Source organism: Nesoenas mayeri (genome assembly GCF_963082525.1).
Source record: "Nesoenas mayeri genome assembly, chromosome: 16".
In the NCBI taxonomy this organism is placed as follows: domain Eukaryota; kingdom Metazoa; phylum Chordata; class Aves; order Columbiformes; family Columbidae; genus Nesoenas; species Nesoenas mayeri.
In genome coordinates, this window is record NC_137562.1 from 12,046,363 (window position 1) to 12,067,076 (window position 20,714).

The following is a 20,714-nucleotide window of genomic DNA, read 5'->3' on the forward strand; positions in this document are numbered from 1 at the left end:
GCAGTAGGACATGACTTGCACGAAGCAGTTCTGTACCACCACCCTGGAACAGAGGCATCGGACACGCGTCATCCTCTGCTCTGGGAGTGCTGGGGGAACTGCTCTGGCTCTCAGTAGGGGTAGCAGCTACGTACATGATATATGAAGAAAGACGCACCGCAGGTTCCGCACTAGCTGGCTGTGCAAGCCCAGTGCTCCCAGTCTGCGGCACTTGCAGCCCCCAGCCAGCCTCTGCCAGGGTCCTGACCCCACAGCACAGCCAGCCCCCAAAACAGAGCGGTACCTTCTCCATACTGCAAACACCCAACACTTGCCTCAAAAACCCGCCCCAGAACAGCGATGGGGAGCTCTGCTCCACCCCAGAGGACCAAACCTGGCCCATCCTGCACCCAGACCTGCTTCCAGGCACAGCCAGGACTCAGCGACGGAGCCCCAGGCTCTGCACACACCGTCTGTGCTCCAGACGAGATGTTGGACGAACAGCAGCGAACACGAGATCAAGCCTCTCACACACAATAAGGCTGCCAAAGAATTAACTCCAGCCTTTTCACTCTTAACTGTATATTTCTTAGTAAAATATATAATATATAGCTCTATAGGACTGATTATAATATATTACAGGCTAGAAATACTCTTGTCTTTTCCCTACCGCAATTATATTATGAATCCAATTTTGCATACAGATTAATCCTAGAAGTTATTGCCTTGAATTTATAATTAAAATTCACAGAATAAAGCTTAAATAGTTTTCACAGAGACTCATTATATTAGTGTTTTACATAAAAAGGATATAAAGTTACCAAATGAGAACAGCCATTTCAGAAACTATAAATAATTCTATTAAAAAAAAAAAAAATCAAACACTAAAAAAGTTATGGGAAAACCATAAATATCTTTACCCTCTACAGTAGCTGCTATAGAACTAAAAGAAACCTGTAAAACACTGTAGCTAACTGCTTCGGTTCAGAACATGAATCATACAAAACAACATCTCTAGAGAAATGCCCAGCCAAAGGAAACACAAAGGGATTGAAAAAATAAATCTGAGGAAATTAAAAAAGTAATTTTTTTTTATTTCAAAACAATTTCTACAAACTTTATATAAACATCAGGCTATTTTCTTTATAATTTTGTTATTTAAAAAATCCTACAAGCAATCTTTAAAAAAAAAAAGGTAAGAGACTGAAGGCAAGGAAAGGGTGTTGTCATAGCCAAACAAAACTGGCTGTCCTGATTTCATGGATTAATGACCCTTGCCTGGGGCCGACAGGAAGAGACAGAAATCTCCTGGGGAAGCCATTCCCATAGGCCCTTTATGGCATTCAGGGATTTCGAGCCCCTATGGGCCCTTTTACTCCCTGATAAGGCAACATTATCATCTGTAGTGTAAGAGATTCATAAATAGTTCTCCACAAAAATGCTTCACATCACCAGCCCGCTGCAAGACATCTATTAGCGAGGTTTATAAAAAAAGCCATCTTCTATAGAAGCAGCCAATCTGAGCACAGCACACAGGATGCAAACACATGGTGTTTGCCTCCATACAGTCTGTTTTGTGTTTACATACCCTCTATAAAACCAAGCAGAAAATTTGGCATCTTTATTATTTTTACACTAGCTTTAGAAGAAAAATACACTGAGGTTTGGGTTTGTTTTGGTGGTTTTTTTTCAGACTCTTTGTATTTCATTGGGCCCTTGTTAGTGTGCAAGATGGGAAGGGTCACGTAGGAAGTTTGTTTTCTCTCAAAAGTCGCTTTGAAATTCAATTCAAAAAGAGCATTTGCTCAGCACATCTCATCCGAGGGCACAGTGTTTCCATACAGTCTGTTTGTCCCTTGATGGGCACAAGGTGCTGCTGAGCTTTAAGCATAGAACTCATTTGTAGGGGCTTTCTTGTAGATGGGTTTCTTCCCAAGGTCGTAACTGCCTTCATCCTTTTTCTTCATGCGATAGACTAGGAGGAGAATCAGGAAGACAGCAAACAAGAGGCCCACTGCCCCTCCGGCAATGAGAGCTGGGAGGGGAAAGAAAATGGATTAAGTTTAAACTCCTGGACAACTTCAAAGCATCAGCTACATCTCAAAACCTGCTTCAAGAGTATCAGCCCCAGAAGTGCCCCCAGAGCCAGCACTGTCCTTGTGCCTGTCACTGGATGTGCTGGCACTGTCAGCAACAGATGTTATTGGAAAAGGCCAGAAATTGCTTTTCATCCAACCATAGAATAATCGCATGTTCCACATTAACCAGATTGTGTTAGTATTCCAGCTTAGAGGAAGAAAAGTTTTGATAAAAAGACATCCTCCTTGCAGGAAGACAAAGCAAAACAAAACAAAGAAAAAACCAAAACCACCCCACCACAATACACAAACAGTGTCAACACCAGGAAAATGGTCCAGCTCTGATTTGAATGCTTTGTTAACTGCCTGCATGAGCACACTCTGGGGACTGTATTTCAGTTAGACAGCAACATCCCACTACCACCACCACCTCCCTCCAAAAAACACCCTAACAATGAAAAAAAACCCCACAAAAAACCCCACCAAGATTTTCTCTCTTCTCACACCAAGGATGGCCACAAGCCCTCAGTGAAGTTTATCCTTTGCAGTAACACCTGCTCATTGCACTAAATCAGTTTCTTTGTGAGGTGGCTTTGCAATACACCCTTCCAGTCACTCCTCCAGCTGGACAGACAACTGTGGAGCAGCAAGATGTGCTGAGGTTTGTACTCACACCATCAGGTCAAGGGCATGATGAAGTGTGCCCTGAGACAGACCTGTTCGTGTGCTGGGGGGAAGCCACTCGCTGGGTTCTGCTCTAGACAGAGGTGCTTAGATTCACACCAGTTGAGCAGGTGTTCAAATCCCTCAGAAGAACTGGCTGGCTCCTGGCAAGGCTCAGGAAAGGCAGGACTTGGGCAGAGGTTAGAAGAAAAATGTCTTAATTTGATATGAAAGTCTACGGCGTCATTGATGTATGGCTAGATATGCCTCTCACTAGGGTAGTATCTGGGTGCAGAGCAGCTGCCACATGAGTCATGTGCCACTTAGGCCAACAGTCAGCTGGCAGGCTCAAAAACAAGCTCTTTACCCCAAAAACACGGCAGTAGCCTCCTCCTCTTCTGGTCAAGGACTAGAAGGCAGAAGCGACCGTGCTACAGGTAGTCACAGAGGTAACACATGTCGCTCCCTTTGTCAGCAGAAACTGCTCCCCAGAGAAACAGGGAACAAGAGAAGCCTTTTTGATTTACAGTATTAATGATTTCTCAGGACAAGGTGGAATATTACCTGTAAGGACTTCTGTTCTTTCAAAGATGCTGCTGTTGGCTGTGCTTGCCATGGAGATCTTGTTGGACACGTCCTCTTCAACAGGTGCAGCTTTGTCTGGAATTATTTCGTTGTCCACCAGTGTGTTTTTCTTCTCACCTTCAATCTTTCTCTCAGTATCTCCAGGGATATAGTTGTCAGATATCTACAGAATATAGACACACCACACCCATCAGTAAGCAGCACCCAGACTATCAACAATTGAAAACAGGAGGGTGTGCAGGGAAAAGAAAGTTTGCTTAGTGCATTACGAGTGTGCTGTTCCTGCTCATGAAGGCAGACTCATCTTGACGCCACGTCTTGAGGGGAAAGGGTATTCAGAAAGTGCCACAGACAGACCAGAGTAGCTACGTGCTGCTTAAAACATGCACAGCCAATACCTACCAGAGGAGTATCCACGGTAGTCAGATACACAGCATCTTCAGAGTCTGAGAAGTCTGCAGAGAGGGAGAGGAAATAAATAACATTTAAAAACAGGACAGGACACTATTTTTTCCTCTCATTATATGCCATTTTTCCAGAATTCAGACACTTCCTGCAACAGCAGCAACTGCAGACTAACTAGGACTCTTGTTCTCTGCTAACTGCAATTGACTAGTACTTTCACCACTTAATGGCTTTGATTGCACAAGACCATGAGATGTAATCTTCACACCGACACCTCTCCCACGGGAGGGATCTGCAGCTGGATCCATGGGCCCCTGCTGCAGCTGATCGGGTGTTGCCCTGCAGAGCAGGTCTGCTATAGCTTGTGAAGGTAATGCCAATGGAGGGCAATGCTCAACACCCATCCCTAGAGGATGGTTCACCAACCAGATCGTTACCAGATCTGCCCAAACATGTCAGGCACCAATTTCAGCACTTGTTCTTCCCTTTTAGAGAATGAATGTTCACATAAAGGGGACACTGAGCTACAGAAACTGGTTTGGGCAGGGAGCTTTGCATGTCACAGAATTCACGTGAACACCAGTTAGTCCTTTACCTTGTTTGGCTTCAGCTGAGGCACTTTTAGCCTTGTAACACTGCCTCAACAATAGATTATTTTTTTATTTTTATTTTTTTCAGAAGTTCTTTGGAGTTCAACAGGAAGGAGATCCAGCCGGTGCCATGCCTTTTCACTTACAGTAAGACAAGCTTGGCTGGGCTCCATTTGTCCTCCCCAAGTGATTCAACATCACAGTACAACCACTTTCACTGTTCTCATCTGTGGGTGCCTACGATTCATAGGGCTTTCTCATCTCCACCTGACACTGCAGTTCCCTCTGGAGCTCTGAATGTGCACTTAAACCATCACTCATGACTGCCGGTGCTGGAAAAAATTTCACAGCATCGATTGATGGAGATGCATTGCCCTCCTTCCCCACTTACCTCCAGACCCTGATGCATCATCTATTTCTGACCCATCGGAAGTTAAGTGAGGCCTGAATCCGCCAATGTCTTCATCATCTGGCAAGTCTCCGGAGGCAGGGTAATCAAGCCATCGGGCGTCCATGGTCTCAGTTTCTCTCACCTGAGAAGAGGGGTGGAGAAGTGTTAAGTATCAGGCAACTCTTCAGAAGCATTTCACAAAAGGTCAGGAGCTCAGAGCCTGTGCTGAGCACATCACTTCCATCAGAAGAACATTAAATGCTGAACTTCCTCTCCACCAAAAGCATTATCTTCATCAAGCTGGAAATAGCTGAATTCCCCTAAAATTTCTCAGAACAGAAGTGAGAGCCAGCCTGGGAGGGGAATTTCCTGAGGGCTATAGATTCAGGAGGTTCACTTTAACCCACATGGTGAAAATAATACAACAGGATCTTGGTCAGGAGTTTGTAGCAAAAACATTTGGAAAAACAATACCTTCAGCTTTTATAAGGAAGGATTTGGAAGGACTTGCTATTCCCAGAGGAAAAAGCCTGGCACCTTTAGGTCAGTTTTTTGCATAGCACTGCAGCCTCACACCAAGACAATTCATTGCATCTTGTATTGGGAACCTATTTCATCACCCAAGGGTTAAAATCTGGTCTGTCAGTTCAGCTGAATAGCAGTGCAATATAGTGTGACGTTCAAGAGCACTCGCTATCAGTAATGACTTGCCTGAAGGAAGAGCTTCCCCTGCCTCACCTTTTAAAATGTGAGTAAACAAACAAGTCTGTAAAATGAAGTCCCGGATTCCGAAGCCCGATGACTGCAGCTACAGACACGTTAGGGAGAGCAGGAGAACCTTCCAGAGAACCAGCTGTTTGGCCGCAGTGGCAATTCACAGACCAGAGCTCATTTGCACTTGGACCTTCAAGGAGCCACAAGCACAAACCTCCTGCCCTCACTGATGTTCTGCAACTTCCCCAGAACTATTTCTCCTTGCCAGAGCCCTGGGGCCAGCCCCGGTGTGGGTACTGCAGGTATGAGCTCTGGGTTTGCTCAACACCAGCCCACAGATTCCAGCAGCTCCAGATGCTTCCATGAAGTCATGGCCATGGTGGGGGACTCGACCTCTTTCCCTACAGCACAATGCAGATGGGTGGGTCCCATAGCCAGGGGCTAAGCTGCCAATGTTTTTTCATGCTGTCCACACAAAAAGACTGGAAGGCCTTTCTGAAGGTTTATCTACCCCAGAGAGCACTTTTAAAACATTCCTTTACTTCACAATCCTGCACATTCAAGGGCTCTTCTGAAAGTACAGATTTACCACAAGCCACAGTCTCACAGGGGGAGAAGAGCAGAGACCAGTGGGGACAGTCAGAGCTGGGTGGCATCACCCCGGCACTTGCTGCTTCCTCAGGGCAGTGGGAGACCCTGAACAGCTGGGATCACCTTCCTCCTCACCTGGCCACACCTGGCCCATCCCACAGCCAGCAAAACACCTGACAAATGACATCCGCTATCGATCGCACAAGCCAAGGCCAACAATGAGCCACAAGCCATGTGTCAGCTTCCTCTGCCCACAGCCCTGCTCCCAGCCCAGACCTCCCTGCCCATGAGCCTGCTGGTTTTGCCAGAAACAAGGCCTTGTGGTCAGGACAAGATGTTTCTCATTTTGCATAAGGAGCAGTGGCTACTAGATGTGCTTTTCATCAGCTTCTTGAGTAATCTTTGGTTTCCTCAGTGACTCTGTTGGAGGATAACCAAGTGAACAGCCCGGAGGGCACGAAGGGCTGCGGCCAGCTCTCCTCCAGACCCCCTGTCTCCACTCTGCCCAGCCTGGCACGAGGTGATGGGGATAGGGAGGAAGGCCAGCTGGGAAGAAATCCCTCTCCCGGCCTGGAACCGGGCATTCCTAATGTTACAGATCACTCACTGCAAGGCAAATTCATTTCAAGGTATGTGAAACCCAGCCAAAGTCCGACCTGCAATGGAAGCCGCTGCCAGCAGGCAGTACTGTTCCCATGAGAGCTCCTGGCCATTTTGTCCCAGGCAGGAAGAACCCAATTCCCATTGTCGCGGGCTGAGGAGCACATTCGCTGCAGATCTGCAAAACCGGCTGCTGTGCCAGGGCAGATCGTGTTGGCCAGGGCACTGCGCCGCACCCCTCTGCCAGCTCACGTCCTACCTTGTTATGAATCACGGCCAGCTAATGTCCTAACGAGGCCGGCTCAAGAAAACCCGCATTTAGGCCACTGAGTGGCTGGACAGCAGGCTGGCCTTATCAGATCAGCCCAGCCATGAGCAAAGTGGTGGCAGACAGCCACCATGACTGGTACGTGCTGTGGAACGCACCAGGTTTGGCTATCAGAAGACCGTATTTAAATCAGGACAGACAGTGTTTACAACCCAGAGGACCTAACACGGAAATCACTGACTCACAAGCGTAAATAAGATTACATGGGAGCGTTCCCTGAAGTCACTTTTCATCATCCTCTGAAGCAAGGACAGGGAAGTTCCTGGAAGCCACAAGAACTTCTCAAATGGTGCAGGAAACTCTTCTTGTGGGCAGCAAGGCTCATTTTACAGATTGATCTGCCAGGGAAGTCAGAGGGCTGCTGGGCACCTCCAGCTTTCAAGACATGCTCTCCTAGAGGTCAGGCTCTTCTGGGAGCCGGAGCACAGGCAGCCTGCTAAGAGTTAATACGGGAGAGCTGTGCTCACAGAGCAGGTCTGGAGTAGGCACATTCCTCACATACACACCTGCGAGAGGGCACACAGGCACTTGCACACATTTAAAGGCAAGGGCTGTGGGCTTCCCAAGCGCTACATAAATATATTCCTGGATAAATGCTGAAAAAGTACATCCCTTTCCAGAAGGATGAAGAAGGTGCCCGTGCTTCCTCTCACTGGCAGGCTGCAGCCGAGAGGAAAAAGCCGGGAGCCTGCCACAGGACAGGGCTAGACCCTGCCAAGTTGTCTCTGGCCACATTCAGCTTAACACCTTCTGCACCGGCGCTGCTGGGAGCTGCTTTCCACCACCTGTTTCCACCACTGGAGCTGGGCCAGGGACTTGCTGGGAGCGTCGGACTGAGCGGCTGCACGGCCCCACCTCGCCCCAGCAGCTGAAGTGAAGCCTTACTATTAATATGCTCCTCTCCAGGAGCGGTCTGTACAGAAATCAACCTCTTCTATGGGGGTCTAGTTCCAGCATTTCTCCCTCATGTTAAGCAGCTTTATCCCCAGTAAGCACCAAGGGGGATTAACCAGCCTGCCAGAGAGCAGCAGCTTTTGCTGCCTGCCAGTGGCAAAAAAGAGTTTATTCCCCGTCAGACAACCAGCACGTCAGGCACGTGAACTATGAGCGTCATTCCTGGAAAAGCTGGGCACAGAGGTCTCATGTTTGAGCCCGAGACAGGCTGCACTACTGGCTGAAGCCAGACACTGTTTGCTCAGCTCAGGCACAGGAATTACAGCCTTGGCACCCCAGGCTGGGCTTGCAGCCTTGCTGTGCTCCATCCCTAGCACACCCTGCTCCATTTTGTGCTCCCGGGACCTTCACTTACAGCCCCAGCCTACAACCAGCTTCTCTCAGAGCAAGAACATCTATCTGTTGAGGCAGCAATCAAAGTTTATGTCAAACGTGTGAATTTCCCCAGCCGCTGGCTAGTTCTGGGAAATAACAAACCCAGGCAGCTTGCCTGCCCCAGCCCACACGTCCTCACCACAACCTTTGCAAACCCTTTAAAAAAAAAAACCCCGAATGATGTTTTGAGGCAGAGACAAAGTTTTCCAGACGTCGAACTGGCTTTTATGGCTGGTCCTTGTCTCTGATCAAACGCACTGGAGTTCATTAAAGCTGCTTTGAAGGGTCAGAGCCAGCAAGCTGCAAAGGGACTCAGACCTGCAGAGACTCGGGCATCCAAAGCGCAGGGAGCTCTTTATCAAGTTTATAACTTTGGCGCGGAGACCCAGCGCTGGCTCCTGCGCTCCCTCCCCAGCACTGTGTACACACAACCAGGAGTAAACAGGAGCAAGGTGAAAGTCAACCTCCCCTAGACAAAGGCACATGGAGCAGGGCCAGCCTGGGAGGTAGCACAAGAGGGGGCAGAGGTGCAGACCTGTTAACTCTTTGTAGCCTGCAGGGCCAGAGAGACCCAAGCGGCTCCTGGTGGTTTTGTCAGGGACTCTGCACTAGGGGACAATTATATGGATCAACTTGTGAGCAGTGTTACACAAAACATCTTTCCCAGACCTGTGCTGTCATGGGCAGATGTCACCTTATGCCACCACAATGCACATCCAGACCAATTTAACAAGAAAAGGCTCCTGGTCAACACGAGCAGCTGTCTGCATGGCCCAGCCTCAGAGCCTGGTTATAGAGAGATCATTCTTGCAAAGCCACCAGCCCAGCCCTTGCACTGCCCTGCATCACAGGCCAGAGAGTACTGAATCCAATGGGGCCTTTCCAGTGCAAGGATGCAAAGCTCTGTAAACCAAGCCCCAGAGAGGGGATTTCCAGACAGTTCACTTCCACTGAGCTCTTGCAGGAGCACACAAGCCAGAAAGGTTCTAAAGCTCATGCAGAGTGTGCAAAGGAGCAGGGATTAGAAGCTGAGCTCACCCCCTTGAAAACATCAGCCCCCCAAAACCAGGAGAGTGGAGGAGCCAGCAGTGCTGGGAATGGGGTGAGCCCAACAAACAGAGCTGACCTCCAAAGGAAGAGGCACAGAGCAAGGTAACAGGCACAGACAGCTCTGTCTTCCCTTCTTAATAACCCTTAAAATAAAGTTATTAGAAGTGACATGAGCTTCCGGCAGAGGCAGTTCCTGCCAGACTAGGAAGGCAAGGGTCTATGCCTCCCCCAAATCACCCCTTACTCCCACCAAGCTCCAGCTCCATGGAGGGGGAAAAAAAACGCAAAATACAAAACTCACTTTTGTCCTGACAGTAAAGCAAATATCGATATTTCAATCTAGGTCACACCTAACCCCTTCAACACATCAGCCATGGTAACACATCCACTTGTGCTAACTCCTCATGCCCATGCCCAGAGGGCAACATCTTAACTCCCTTTCCTGGTCAGTCTGTTCCACATAATTCCCAGCACACCCGTCCGCTTTGGCCTCTGTGCCAAGGGACAGCAGTTAATCAGCTTTCATCCAGCCACATGTGTGTGTTAAGTTGCACAACAGGCTCACCCTGAGGCTTTCAGACATGGTTAAACACCACTGTACCTTTGCTCAACACCTTCCAAGCAGTCCCAGAGCAGGGCCACAGGCACAGTGGCTTTGAACAAGGTCAGTCTTGCCTGTCTCCTCTCTGACAGCCACTGTACAGGTGACTTTCCCATCACCGTGAGCTGCAAAGGTACACTGGTAACACCTCTGAGGACTAAGTGGGAATCGGAGACAGAAGCACAAACCAGGGCTTGCAGGCGGCTCCTGGCTGGCAGCAGGAGAGCACCACATCTCCACTACCCCGGGACCAGTCATGGCATGCTATCTCTTCATGCCTCTTTTCAAAGAGGGAAAAAAACCCCACTTATTTTTTGTAATTGTGCTCGGTAACACATGCAAGGAGCAGGGTCTTGCTTAATAAGACAGAGCAAGAGCAACCTGTAGGCTGATGAACTGCTCAGCTGGTAAAAGTGTCACTCATTCAAGGTGACTTAGGAACAGCATCCCCAGTGCCTGTCCAACCAGGTACCCATCTCCCCGTGGCCACAGAACCGGGGCTGCGCGCTCGGACGGGGCAGGCGCAGGAACGCGCGCCCAGCGCTGCCCCAGCCCAGGTCAGCCCCGCTCACCCCGTGCGATTCTTTAAGCTGTGCCGTCCCAAGCAGCTCTCCTGGGGGCTCATGCGGCAGCAGAGGCATAATCCCTGTGACAATGACACCGTAATCCCGAGCTCTGGAGAGCAACTCGCTGTCACGAGTGCCTTCTCTGCAGCAGGGATGAATCCTCCTGGGCTCTGCTTGCTGAAAATAGGCTTTCCTGCTCTTACAAAGTCAAACCTCATCTACCTTTTAACTCACGTGCATTTGCTTACACACAGCCCGCTCTCTCCAGACCACACTGCACGTGTGTGCCTTCCAGGCCACGCCGTAGAAGCGAGCAGGAGGCCGCAGAGATTACAAAGGAATGAATTCTTGTTTAACTACACTTGCCTGATTATCAACCAAGAGCAAAGCCATAAAGATTGAGCCCTTTGCCAAACAGGCACATGCTGGGATCTGTTTACTGCAACGGTGGCAAAACAGTTGCCCTAAATACTCAGTGCCCAGCTCCTGAGACCTACCGAGACCAAGACGGAAAGGAGATGACTGCATCCCCCTCTAGCTCGCAGATAAAGCTCAGCAGGCAGTTGCAGATGGCTGTGTGTCAATCACTTGCCCTGAAGCAAATAAAGATAAGATTCAGGAGGGGAAAGCAGGAGCTCTCATGTGACTCAGGAGAAAAACAATTACAGCAGAGCCATTTCATGCCCCTGAAAGACTCCTGTGATCACAGGCAGTGATACACACCTAGTTCATAAAGAGATTATATTTTTTTTTATAGTATTTACAAACCTGATCATAGGTATTCACACACTTCACTGCCCAGGGCTCAATTAAAAAGTCGGAGAAATCTATTCAGGGTTAAAAAGGAATTAAGTTTTCTGGCTCACAGCTCACCCTGAGTTACCCTGTTCTATACCAAGAGGCTCCTACTGCATCCTTGTCTGTGGAAGAAAACAAAAGAGGATATAAAGGCTCCAGCAAGCAGCTTTTCCATCAAGGATGATTTCTCCTGCTGATAGTTGGGATATTTCATCTATCACATTTCCCCACACACCAGGGAGAGGCCTGTCCTCACTGCCCTTTCCTAGAATACAGCTACACCCCAATATTTCCCTGGACACGCACAAAAGTGGAATTTCCCCTTGGCAAGAAACACATGACATGCGTTTTTGGGATCTTTATGCTACCTCATGCCTGAGTGTTCGCAAAAATCAAGCCAGACAGACACCCAGCTTCAAAGGGTGCCTTTCCTCACCATGCAGCTAATCTCAGCTTGTTTGTACAGTCAAGATTCCCAATGCTGCACCCTACAAACGCTTCCCCTCCTACAATCCATTTTAATCTAATCAGAAGCAGTAGCCCAAAGATTTAGGCTTAGCCCAGGCAGCTGAGCTCTGCCAGCACAGTTATGCTATTTAGAGTTTTGCTCATTTGGCAAAGCTACCAGCAAAAAATTGTAGCAGAGGAAGTTATCAGCATGAAAGCACTTGAGAGGGAGTATCCATGCCACTCCACTATCAGGCGATATCCGTGTAAGCATTTCGACAAACAAACATTTCAACAGCAGGGAATTTCCTAGTTAGCTCCAGCAGCAGAGGCTGGGGTTTTGGTGCGGAGGGGTGTTTTGTTTTTTAATAGAGACATTCCCGACTTATGCAGAGGTTGCCTTGGCTTGGGCCCAGAGAGCAGCAGCCACAGCCTGTGTGCTATTAGGAATAACGCAGCTGTACTTTGGGAAACCTGTCGCTCCTGGGAGCATTTTCCTCTCTTGGAGAGCTCTGGAGTCCCAACCGGGCTTCCTCCCCTCTGCAAGGCGGGGATGAGCCACCAGCAGTAGTTTCCCAGCCCTCCCTGATAACATCTCGGCACCCTCACTGTCACAGCCAGGAGCAGAGGGACCAGGCTCTTGTTTTGGTCACTCCTTCCCTGGCTTTGCAAAGCCTACGCTCAGCTGGACTAGCAAGTTGTTCAGCAACCAATGCGCAGGACCAGCTCCTTACGCTCAGCCTCAGGAAATTTCAAATTAGCGCCAAGAACAGCCCGCACATAAACAGTCTCCTGCAAGATCCTGGCTCCAGAGTCTGCTCCACTGCACACTGTGGAGTTGTAATAAATATTTATCTCACGGAGGAACAGAGTCTTCCAAAGGAAAGGCTCCTGACATCAGCAAGGACTATATTTCCATCTGGGGGAGAGACCGCTTCTCTGTTTTTAAAGGGGGACATCAGCCCACACAAGAAGTTTCTGCCACACTCCTGGCACCACTCTAGCCAGGATCCGTCCCCCCACCCATGGGTGCACAGCAGCACCCCATCACACCAGGCACCCTCCTTCCAGCCACCTGGACTTGTGGCTACTGGGCCATACCAGCCATCTGGGTGCGAGTCCAGGCAGGCACTTTCCCAGCCACTAATGCACGTTAGCACTTATTTTTATTGCTATAGTTGGACTGTAAAGGCAGCTGAAGGGCAGGAGGCAGCACCGTAAACAGGGCAAGGCCACCACCCTATTCCAGTTTTACGGCAGACAGCAGCAGAGTTTCAGCTGTACTGTGGTGGAGACACCTTTTCCCCTTCAGCAGCTAAGGCAGAGCAGCATCAGAAGAGAGAAAGCCTTCCCATGGCGGGCTTTGCTTTCCCTGACAAAATGCAATTTGCTTAAGCAAAAAGAAACCTTGTTTTTGCTTAACATGATGCTGTCCGCTTGGGTAACAGTGCTACAGGTCTCCCAGTCTCCTTCCCACCCCAAGGAGTGTCTCTCTTGAGATTTTAATTAACTACTTTGATTTTTAAGCATCCCAATAATTTGTCTAACAAGAGCCACTTGGCATTTTATAAGAGTCATCCCAGCCTCAAAGGATTTAAGGATAAAACTGACAAGAGTGTATATTTCCAGCAAATTTTACAAGTATATTTTTCATGTCAGCCAGCCTTCAGAAACTGAGAGGGACGCAGCTACATCTTGCGTGTTTTCCCCTCCTACGCTGACATTTTCTCCAGGCTCAGGATTAAGTATTTAACCCCGTCTTTTGAGACTTTCCGCTCCTTCAGCTCGCTTTGAACGCTTTCACTCATTGTAGATAATAATGCCGCTTTCCTCTCTCCCCTGTGCAACTTTCATTTCCAGCTGTATATGTCTGAAAACACAACAACCACGGAGCTGCCAGAGCAAGCTGGTGGCTGCTCAAGACAAGGCCGTTTTCTGATACGCCTTTGCCAACGCCAGCTCAGCCACAGGCTGCAATCATATGTCAGAGCCCGATGATAGCTTTTTGCCCACCGTAGCCACAACCTGAGGCACATTAGATGAGAGGCAACAGCGAAGGCAGCCAGTGTCCAGGGCACCGCAGACCGTCTGCCAAATAGCATTAGTTTTGCTTGCCACCCCTTTTCTAACCCCATGAGATCCACCTCTATGCTGCAGCACGTCGGAAGTCTGAGTCATCACTTTGGGTAAGGGGCCAGGGACGTTACTCAGAGGGTGACAGCAGAATCCCTTGGAGCTGCGAGGCCAGGAAAGTGCCAGAAACCCTGAGTCAGAGCATGACTGCTGTGAGCCGGGGCTGACGGTGACACACGGCAGAGCTGGGCAGAGGCAGCAGCAGTCCCTGGACAACCATTCAGGAGCACGCTCAAAGACAAAAAAATAGCCTGAACAAATCTACAAGTGCAGCCCTAACAGCTCATTAACGTAGGATCTTTTATAGCCCCCCCAGAGCAGAAGCTTATTACAAGTTAAACTCTTTAGCTACGCTGCCCTGTCTATTCAGAACCACCAAGCCCAGTCTCATCACAAGAGTCTCATTCTAGTGCAAATCATCTGAATCCTTAATCTGAAGTGTTTGCATTCCACTGATACTCAAACAGCCATACATCTGCACAGGGTTTGTCCCCACTGGTTTCACACTGCTTCAATGACATTGTCTGCTGGTTTGAGGCTGCAAAAGCAGCACAACCCCACTGCTGTTACATGGTATAAGGGAACAAGCCGTATGAAGTAGAGGGCGAGAATGAAGGTGCAAAGATCTAAGAGCAGCCTGGAGAGGACAAATGTTAAAAGCAAGTGTTTTAAAGGATGGACGCTCCTCTTTGTCTAGCCAAAGTGATAGCTGGGGAGTTCTGTGGGACTGCAAGCCACAATAACTTAATCAAGTTATCTTAGGAGTCAATTTAAGTCACTTACATTGCAGACAGCAGAACCACATTACCACGCTTCTCTTGTTGGTATAGTCACTATCACCAAATTAAGAAAAAAAAAAGCTTTTAAAGACAAATCCCATCAATCCATCATCTAAGTGTGAACGACTTAACACACACTAAGTGGAACACAACCCAGTGTTAACTTACAGCCAGCCAAGAGGATTCAAGCATCCAGCACATTTTCAATGGCGCGTTTACCAGCACCAGGAGCTGGAGGGAAGGGGAAAGCAGCTGCGGGAGCTGTGCTGGTCTGTATGCCCAGCAGCCAGCCAGGCTCCCTCCTCCATCAGCACTCTGAAAGTCAAGTTAGCTGCTTCCAGCTTGCGGTGGAAGTGGGACAGGGGTGTACCAAGAAGGCAGTAACCCACACCACAGGAAAACCAGGGAAAGGTCACACTAGGCTCCACTTCAGGCATTTGACAGCAGCAAATGGCCTCCTCACTCCAACCATTCTGACACCTCGAGGCAACAGTAAAGCCATTAACAGAAGCTTGGAGGGGAGAGGGGAAGACACGGGAAAAAACATTTTCACTGTTGTTGGACTGGGTACAGGCCTTTGCAGGACCTCAAGTGCCAAGGACTTGGGAGGCAACAACAGCAGGGGCAGCAAGAAGCAATCGTGTTGGCCTTGACTTCCTAGAGTGAATGAGTCTCTGTACCATGACTCTTAAAAGTCCCAATTTCAGGTCCCGATTTGCCTCTTGTGTAAGCTGCTTGGAAAACTCTGAACCACGAGAAAGTGCTCTCCAGCATGAGAGCTGGCAGGACTGTGCCCCAAGCACAGGAGGGCGACTGCTCCCACCCCCAGGGTATTTCCACCTCTCGTAGGGACAAGGTGCTGGGCTGCAGAAAGACCCCTGAACTCCCACCCCCTGAGCTATGCATGCAGTTCCACAAGGTACAAGGTTCTAGAGAAGCTATTTCTTTCTATACATTACATGCGTTTCACCCCAACAGCCAGCTCTAGGTTCAGCTGCCAGAAGTCATGAGCTCCTTCCCTTGAGGACTAAGGGACATCACCTTAAGACTTCATCATTTTGCTGCTCTGTCTTTTAGGGAAGCCAAAGCAAAGCCAGGATTTACTCTACACATTCAGCTGCCCGGTGAGTTTTCCAAGTCAGAAGGTAAAAACGTAAAATGTGCAGATAGCAATGTCTTGATTTGATTGGGAGGGACAGATGAGAAACTGGGCAAAGAGCAGAAAGAACAGGCCTCGGGGATCAATGGCAGCAGGACAAGCCAAACCGGTTTTAACATTAATAATGCTGTACTACTTTCCAAACACAGCTATCATCAACAAGACAGCAGCTTTGCCAATCAGGAGGCCTCCAAGCGTGATTGCTTTAAACCAGCAAACAGAGCCCACAAACAGCATGAAGCCTCCCCCCCTCTCCTTGAGTAATCAATCCTCTGCCAGCAGCGTCTTGGGTTGGATTTCTGCTTGTCCACACTGCTGGACACACACACACAACATGGTGCTGTACAGAGACTTTTTCTGCCTACTTCAAGGCAGGAAAGTAGGGCAGCTGCAACAAGCTTGGAGCCCATCAGCACTGGGACAGGCCTGCAGGGCTCAGGGCACTCGGAGCCCTCCCGCGGCTCAGACATGGGAGCAGCCCCAGCCTGCAGCAGGCAGACACCGCTGCTGCAGGGGACGTCCCTTGCTTCTCCCTCGCGCTGCCAGGGGCACTTTTACATGCCAAAAGTACAGGGATTGCTCAACGATGCTACTCTGCCCAAGCAAGGCAGACCTTGTGTCCTCCATTAGCTCCACTGATCCCATGTCTGGGTGGCACTGGTGGCTTTCCGCCCATCCCCAGCTGCTGGCCCCTAAAGCACCTTCTGCAAGACCCCCATCCTCAGACAGGACGAGCAAAGGGGAGCGCCCTGCCCGCACAGCCTTTGCTTTCTGAAGCTCTCAACCAGAGAGGGCCGGGGAGCACCAGGAGACGTCAGGCTTCAGCTCCAACCTCCCCACGGGAAATACGTGATGTTCTCACAGCGAGCTGCCGTAACACAACCCACCCACAGCCTCAGCACCGACGTCACGCTTCAGCACTTCGGTAATATTCCCCACCCTCTTACACATCCAAGATTGCTTCATGTGGAGAAATCCCATCTACACCAGAAAGCCATGCAAGGGGAAAGGAGCCAAGGCATTTCTGTTTGTACAAGCTTGGGGAAATATTCAAGCACCGAATCACTCTCAAAAGCCACGCTCTTACATAAGCGCAAGAAATACAATCCTTGTCTTGTTAAGAAACAGCTACCTGTCTTCACTCTGCCCGCACAGAAAAAACTAAGAGCCACATGCTGTGCAGCCCTGCACGTTTTGGCAGTGCTATTTTAAAAAAAAATAATATGGGAGGAGCGCCAGCAGAACTCTCCCAAACAGTGTGTCATCCTCCTCTCCTCCCCAGCAGCCTGTAACCCAAACAATTTGTTTGGATAAGGCTTTATAGTAGGGCAGTGTTACTTCTCAAGCATACACTCTATCTTAGGTAGCTTAAAATACATGGACAAATACTTCGTCCAAGTTCTACATAAGGATTTACAGAATACATCTGTGCAAAATTTGTTGTCTTTGCAGAAATCCGATGCTTGCAGACCACTCAATTCCCCAGGGACACCAAGTTGCATTTCATACCAAACATGGTCAATGCAACTACCAGATGCTGTCTGCCCCAAAGGTTTGCCCTACTAGTTTGGGCCAGTTCTCAAATGAGCGATTCACGTGCTTAATAGCAGGGATAAAGACACCAGATTAGAGTAAAGTGGATTTGGGCTGGTCGATCTTAGCAGAGAGTAGCTGACAATTACTACAGATGCTCTCTGTGGGAGTTTCCTACTCTACAAGCAGCAACCCCCAACCCCGTGTCCCTGTTTGAGAGCAACCAAGCAGCAGAGTCTTATCAGTTCTGATCTGCCCACCCAGCCTTCAGTCCAGAAGGAAGCAATGTGGATGATTAAACCCACCTCTGAGAACCCCTGATCTCCTGCAGTTATCTTAATCTCAGCAGCTCTTTCAGACTAGCAGAGGAATCTGCCCTGACTGCGCTATCAGCAAGATGGACACACACACACAAACAAACAGCAGGGAAGGCAAAATCCTGAAATTTCTGCTTCGCCACAGAGATCCCACACGTGCCCGGCTTGATGCATCCAAACTGTTTCACCTCCTTATATGTTTAAGAGACTCTTAAACCCTCTGTGGTAGTGCATCAGTTTTCAGTCCTATGTGGAAGTGAGGAAGGTTTGATACACATAAAGACAACAGGTACCAGCACAACCAAACCCAGGTAAGGCTGGAAAGCACTGTAATGCACTGCACACACCTGACCCACCACACATTCCTATAAATGAGGGATTCAAGGAATTAAGTCTATGACCAGCAGCTGAAGATCAAAGCTGCAATGGAGAGCAGTTCATTTCTATCATGTACCCTTGTACCCTGTACAGCTCTAATTCCTGATTACAGAAGAGAAAGACCAGCTTCACAAATGCTTAGTGGGAAGGGGACATGTGACGGGTGGCACAACCACTGGGGTGGGTAGTGACAGGGTGAGCGGTCCACATGGGGCACACTGGGCCAGGACAACGCTGCTTTGCCATCAAACAGAGGAAGCAGCGTGCAAGCCAGGCAGGGGAACCGCAGAAAAGAACGGGAATGGACATATTCCCATTAACCCATTTTGTCCCTCCTTCCCTGGAGAAGGACAAACGGTGGGGGACAGATCCCGGGGAAGGCAGCAGTGGCTTTAGCTCTCAGGTCACTAGCAAGCGGGACCCACCACAAGTGCACGTCCAGCACAGTGGGCAGCAGCCGGGTCACCCAGCCCTGGGAGCACCCTTCCCTGCTACCGGGGCACGCAGGCAGGGGACCCTCTCCCGTCCTAGGGACTCACCGACTCGGCGGCGGCGGGCAGGAGGAGGCCGAGCAGCAGGGCGGCGCGGAGCACGGGCGGGACGCGGGACAGCGGCATGGCCGAACCGAGCTGGGCTGTGCTGTGCTGTGCTGGGCGAAGAGGCTCCGACCGGGCAACTCACGGGCTGGCGCAGGCAAATCTGCCCAGCCCCGCCGCCGCTGCGGCGCTTATAGCAGCGGCGCAGCCCCGCGGGGCGGAGCGTGGTTGCCGCCCGCCCCCGGGAATGCCCGCGGCCCCGCCCGCTCCGGGATGCCCGGGGGGCTGCGAGCTGCCCCGCACCGGCAGCCGCATCCCCGGGCGGCGGACACAGGGGCTGGGGACACGGGCGGGCTGAAACCCGGGGCAGCCGGGTCGGGCTGTGCGGTGCGGGACCCGCTCTGCAGGGCCACGGGCACTGACCTGAGGGGTTGGAAAGGAGGGAAAGGGAGGGGGAAAGGGAAAAGGAAAAAGGAAAGGGGGAGGGGAGAAAGGGAAAGTAGAGGGAGAAATGGAAAGGGAAAGGGGAGGGAATGGAAAGGAGAGAAATTGAAAGGAAAAGGAAGGTAGAAAGGGGAGGGAGAAATAGAAAGGGAAAGGAGATAAAAGGAAAGGGGGAGATAAAGGGAAAGGGGGAGATAAAGGGAAAGGGGGGATAAATGGAAAGGGGGACAAAGGAAAAAGGAAAGGGGGGATAAATGGAAAAGGAAGGTGAAAATGGAAAGGGAAAAAGGGAAAGGTAAAGGGAGCGAAAGGAAAGGGGGCGAAGGGAAAGGGGAAAGCAGGCCCACAGTATCCATTTTCACAACATTCCACAAGTGACAGTCTTACGTTTACAGAAAACCGAGATCAACTCGCAGCATGTCATCGCTGCGGTTATCCGGTGGGGTGTTACATCACAGGGTTCTTGTTGGAGACGGAAAATGAAACTGCTCCGTCTTTTTTCTCTGTAAGCAGCAAGCGAAAAAAACCCACACAGATAAAGAAGGGAAAAAACCCAACAGCATAGTTTAACTATTTCACTGTTTCTTGTCTCACTAATAACTTTGCCTGAACATGAGAATTTGCCGGAAAGCATCCATTTCAGCCCCGTAACAACCCGAGGTGCACCTGAACTGCCAGACTGGTACACCCTCTGTGTCAGTCCCTGCTTTGTATTAGTTTGCACTTGGGATCTATTTTGTAGAGAATAAAGTATTTTCTTAACGGGGAAGCTATGCAGAGGCTACAAAGCATGTGTGCCACGATCCCACCTGCCAGGTACAGATGCAAACTCTGTGAGATCTGTTTCTCAGCCCATTCCAACACTACAAAGCCATCCTAAATGAACTTGTAGCCTTCCCCCTGTCCTACCTTTACATGCTAACCCTCAAACCAAAAACATCCCTAAGGTGAAGCAGCCATCCCAACTGCCTGTTCCTTTGGGAATAAGTAGGTACAGACGATGTGAGCTGAGCCCATGAGGTCTCCTCAACGTTTGTTAGGACCATGCCTGCACACATGACCGCTGGCAGGAGAATCTCTTGGCACCACTGTGCTGAACTGGCTGTGGAGCCAGTTGGCATAATATAAAGTGACAAGGAGCACTGCTCAGAGTTTTAAAAAATAAAATAAGATTTAAAGACAGCATATATCCACGTGAGGGTAGGAACTAGTCTGGAGGAGGCTGTGGTGGGGTTTCCTGTGGCACCTGAACCGCTGTGCTCAGGACAGGGATGTATCACCAACCCTCCAGCTCACCTCAGCACCCAAGGCCACCAAGGACACGAGGGAGGGATCAGCACTGTGGGCTGGGTCGCTGCCCTTCCTCATTACCCTCACTTCATCATGGAGCTGATGAAAGCTGCTCCTGGTGCGGCCAGAGAGCCCAGCTCCAGTGAGTTTCCAGCTCCAGGCACCCAGCAGAGCTGGCAGCAGAAGGTGGAGAGGAACAAGAGCACATGGGCTGAGTCAAATGTGCAAAAACTGGCCCATACCATGAGAAAGTCCGGCAGGCAGGGGACAGCAGGAGGTGGCCAGCACTCCACACCTCCCCAACCCTCTAAACAGCACCTGCATTTGTGTGCGTGTGGCCATGACCCCTCTACACCTCCTTCCAGGTAAAGCAGCCACACAAAGATGCTTTCAAAACCAGCTGCCTGTATTGTGGCTACAAACACTGCGA

The 20,714-nt window shown here is 49.9% G+C and overlaps 1 protein-coding gene across 1 annotated transcript; it reads right to left on the bottom strand.

The window, feature by feature from the left end:
• Positions 1 to 1,052: 1,052 nt before the first annotated feature.
• SDC4 (syndecan 4) lies at positions 1,053 to 18,697 on the bottom strand. Its single transcript, XM_080354506.1, has 5 exons — positions 18,554 to 18,697; positions 4,692 to 4,833; positions 3,708 to 3,760; positions 3,285 to 3,468; positions 1,053 to 2,014 (listed from the first exon to the last, which is right to left on the bottom strand). Exons 1-5 carry the CDS (start codon positions 18,629 to 18,631, stop codon positions 1,863 to 1,865), a joined length of 609 nt encoding a protein of 202 aa, XP_080210632.1. The 5' UTR covers positions 18,632 to 18,697; the 3' UTR covers positions 1,053 to 1,862.
• Between the last annotated feature and the right edge of the window lie 2,017 nt (positions 18,698 to 20,714).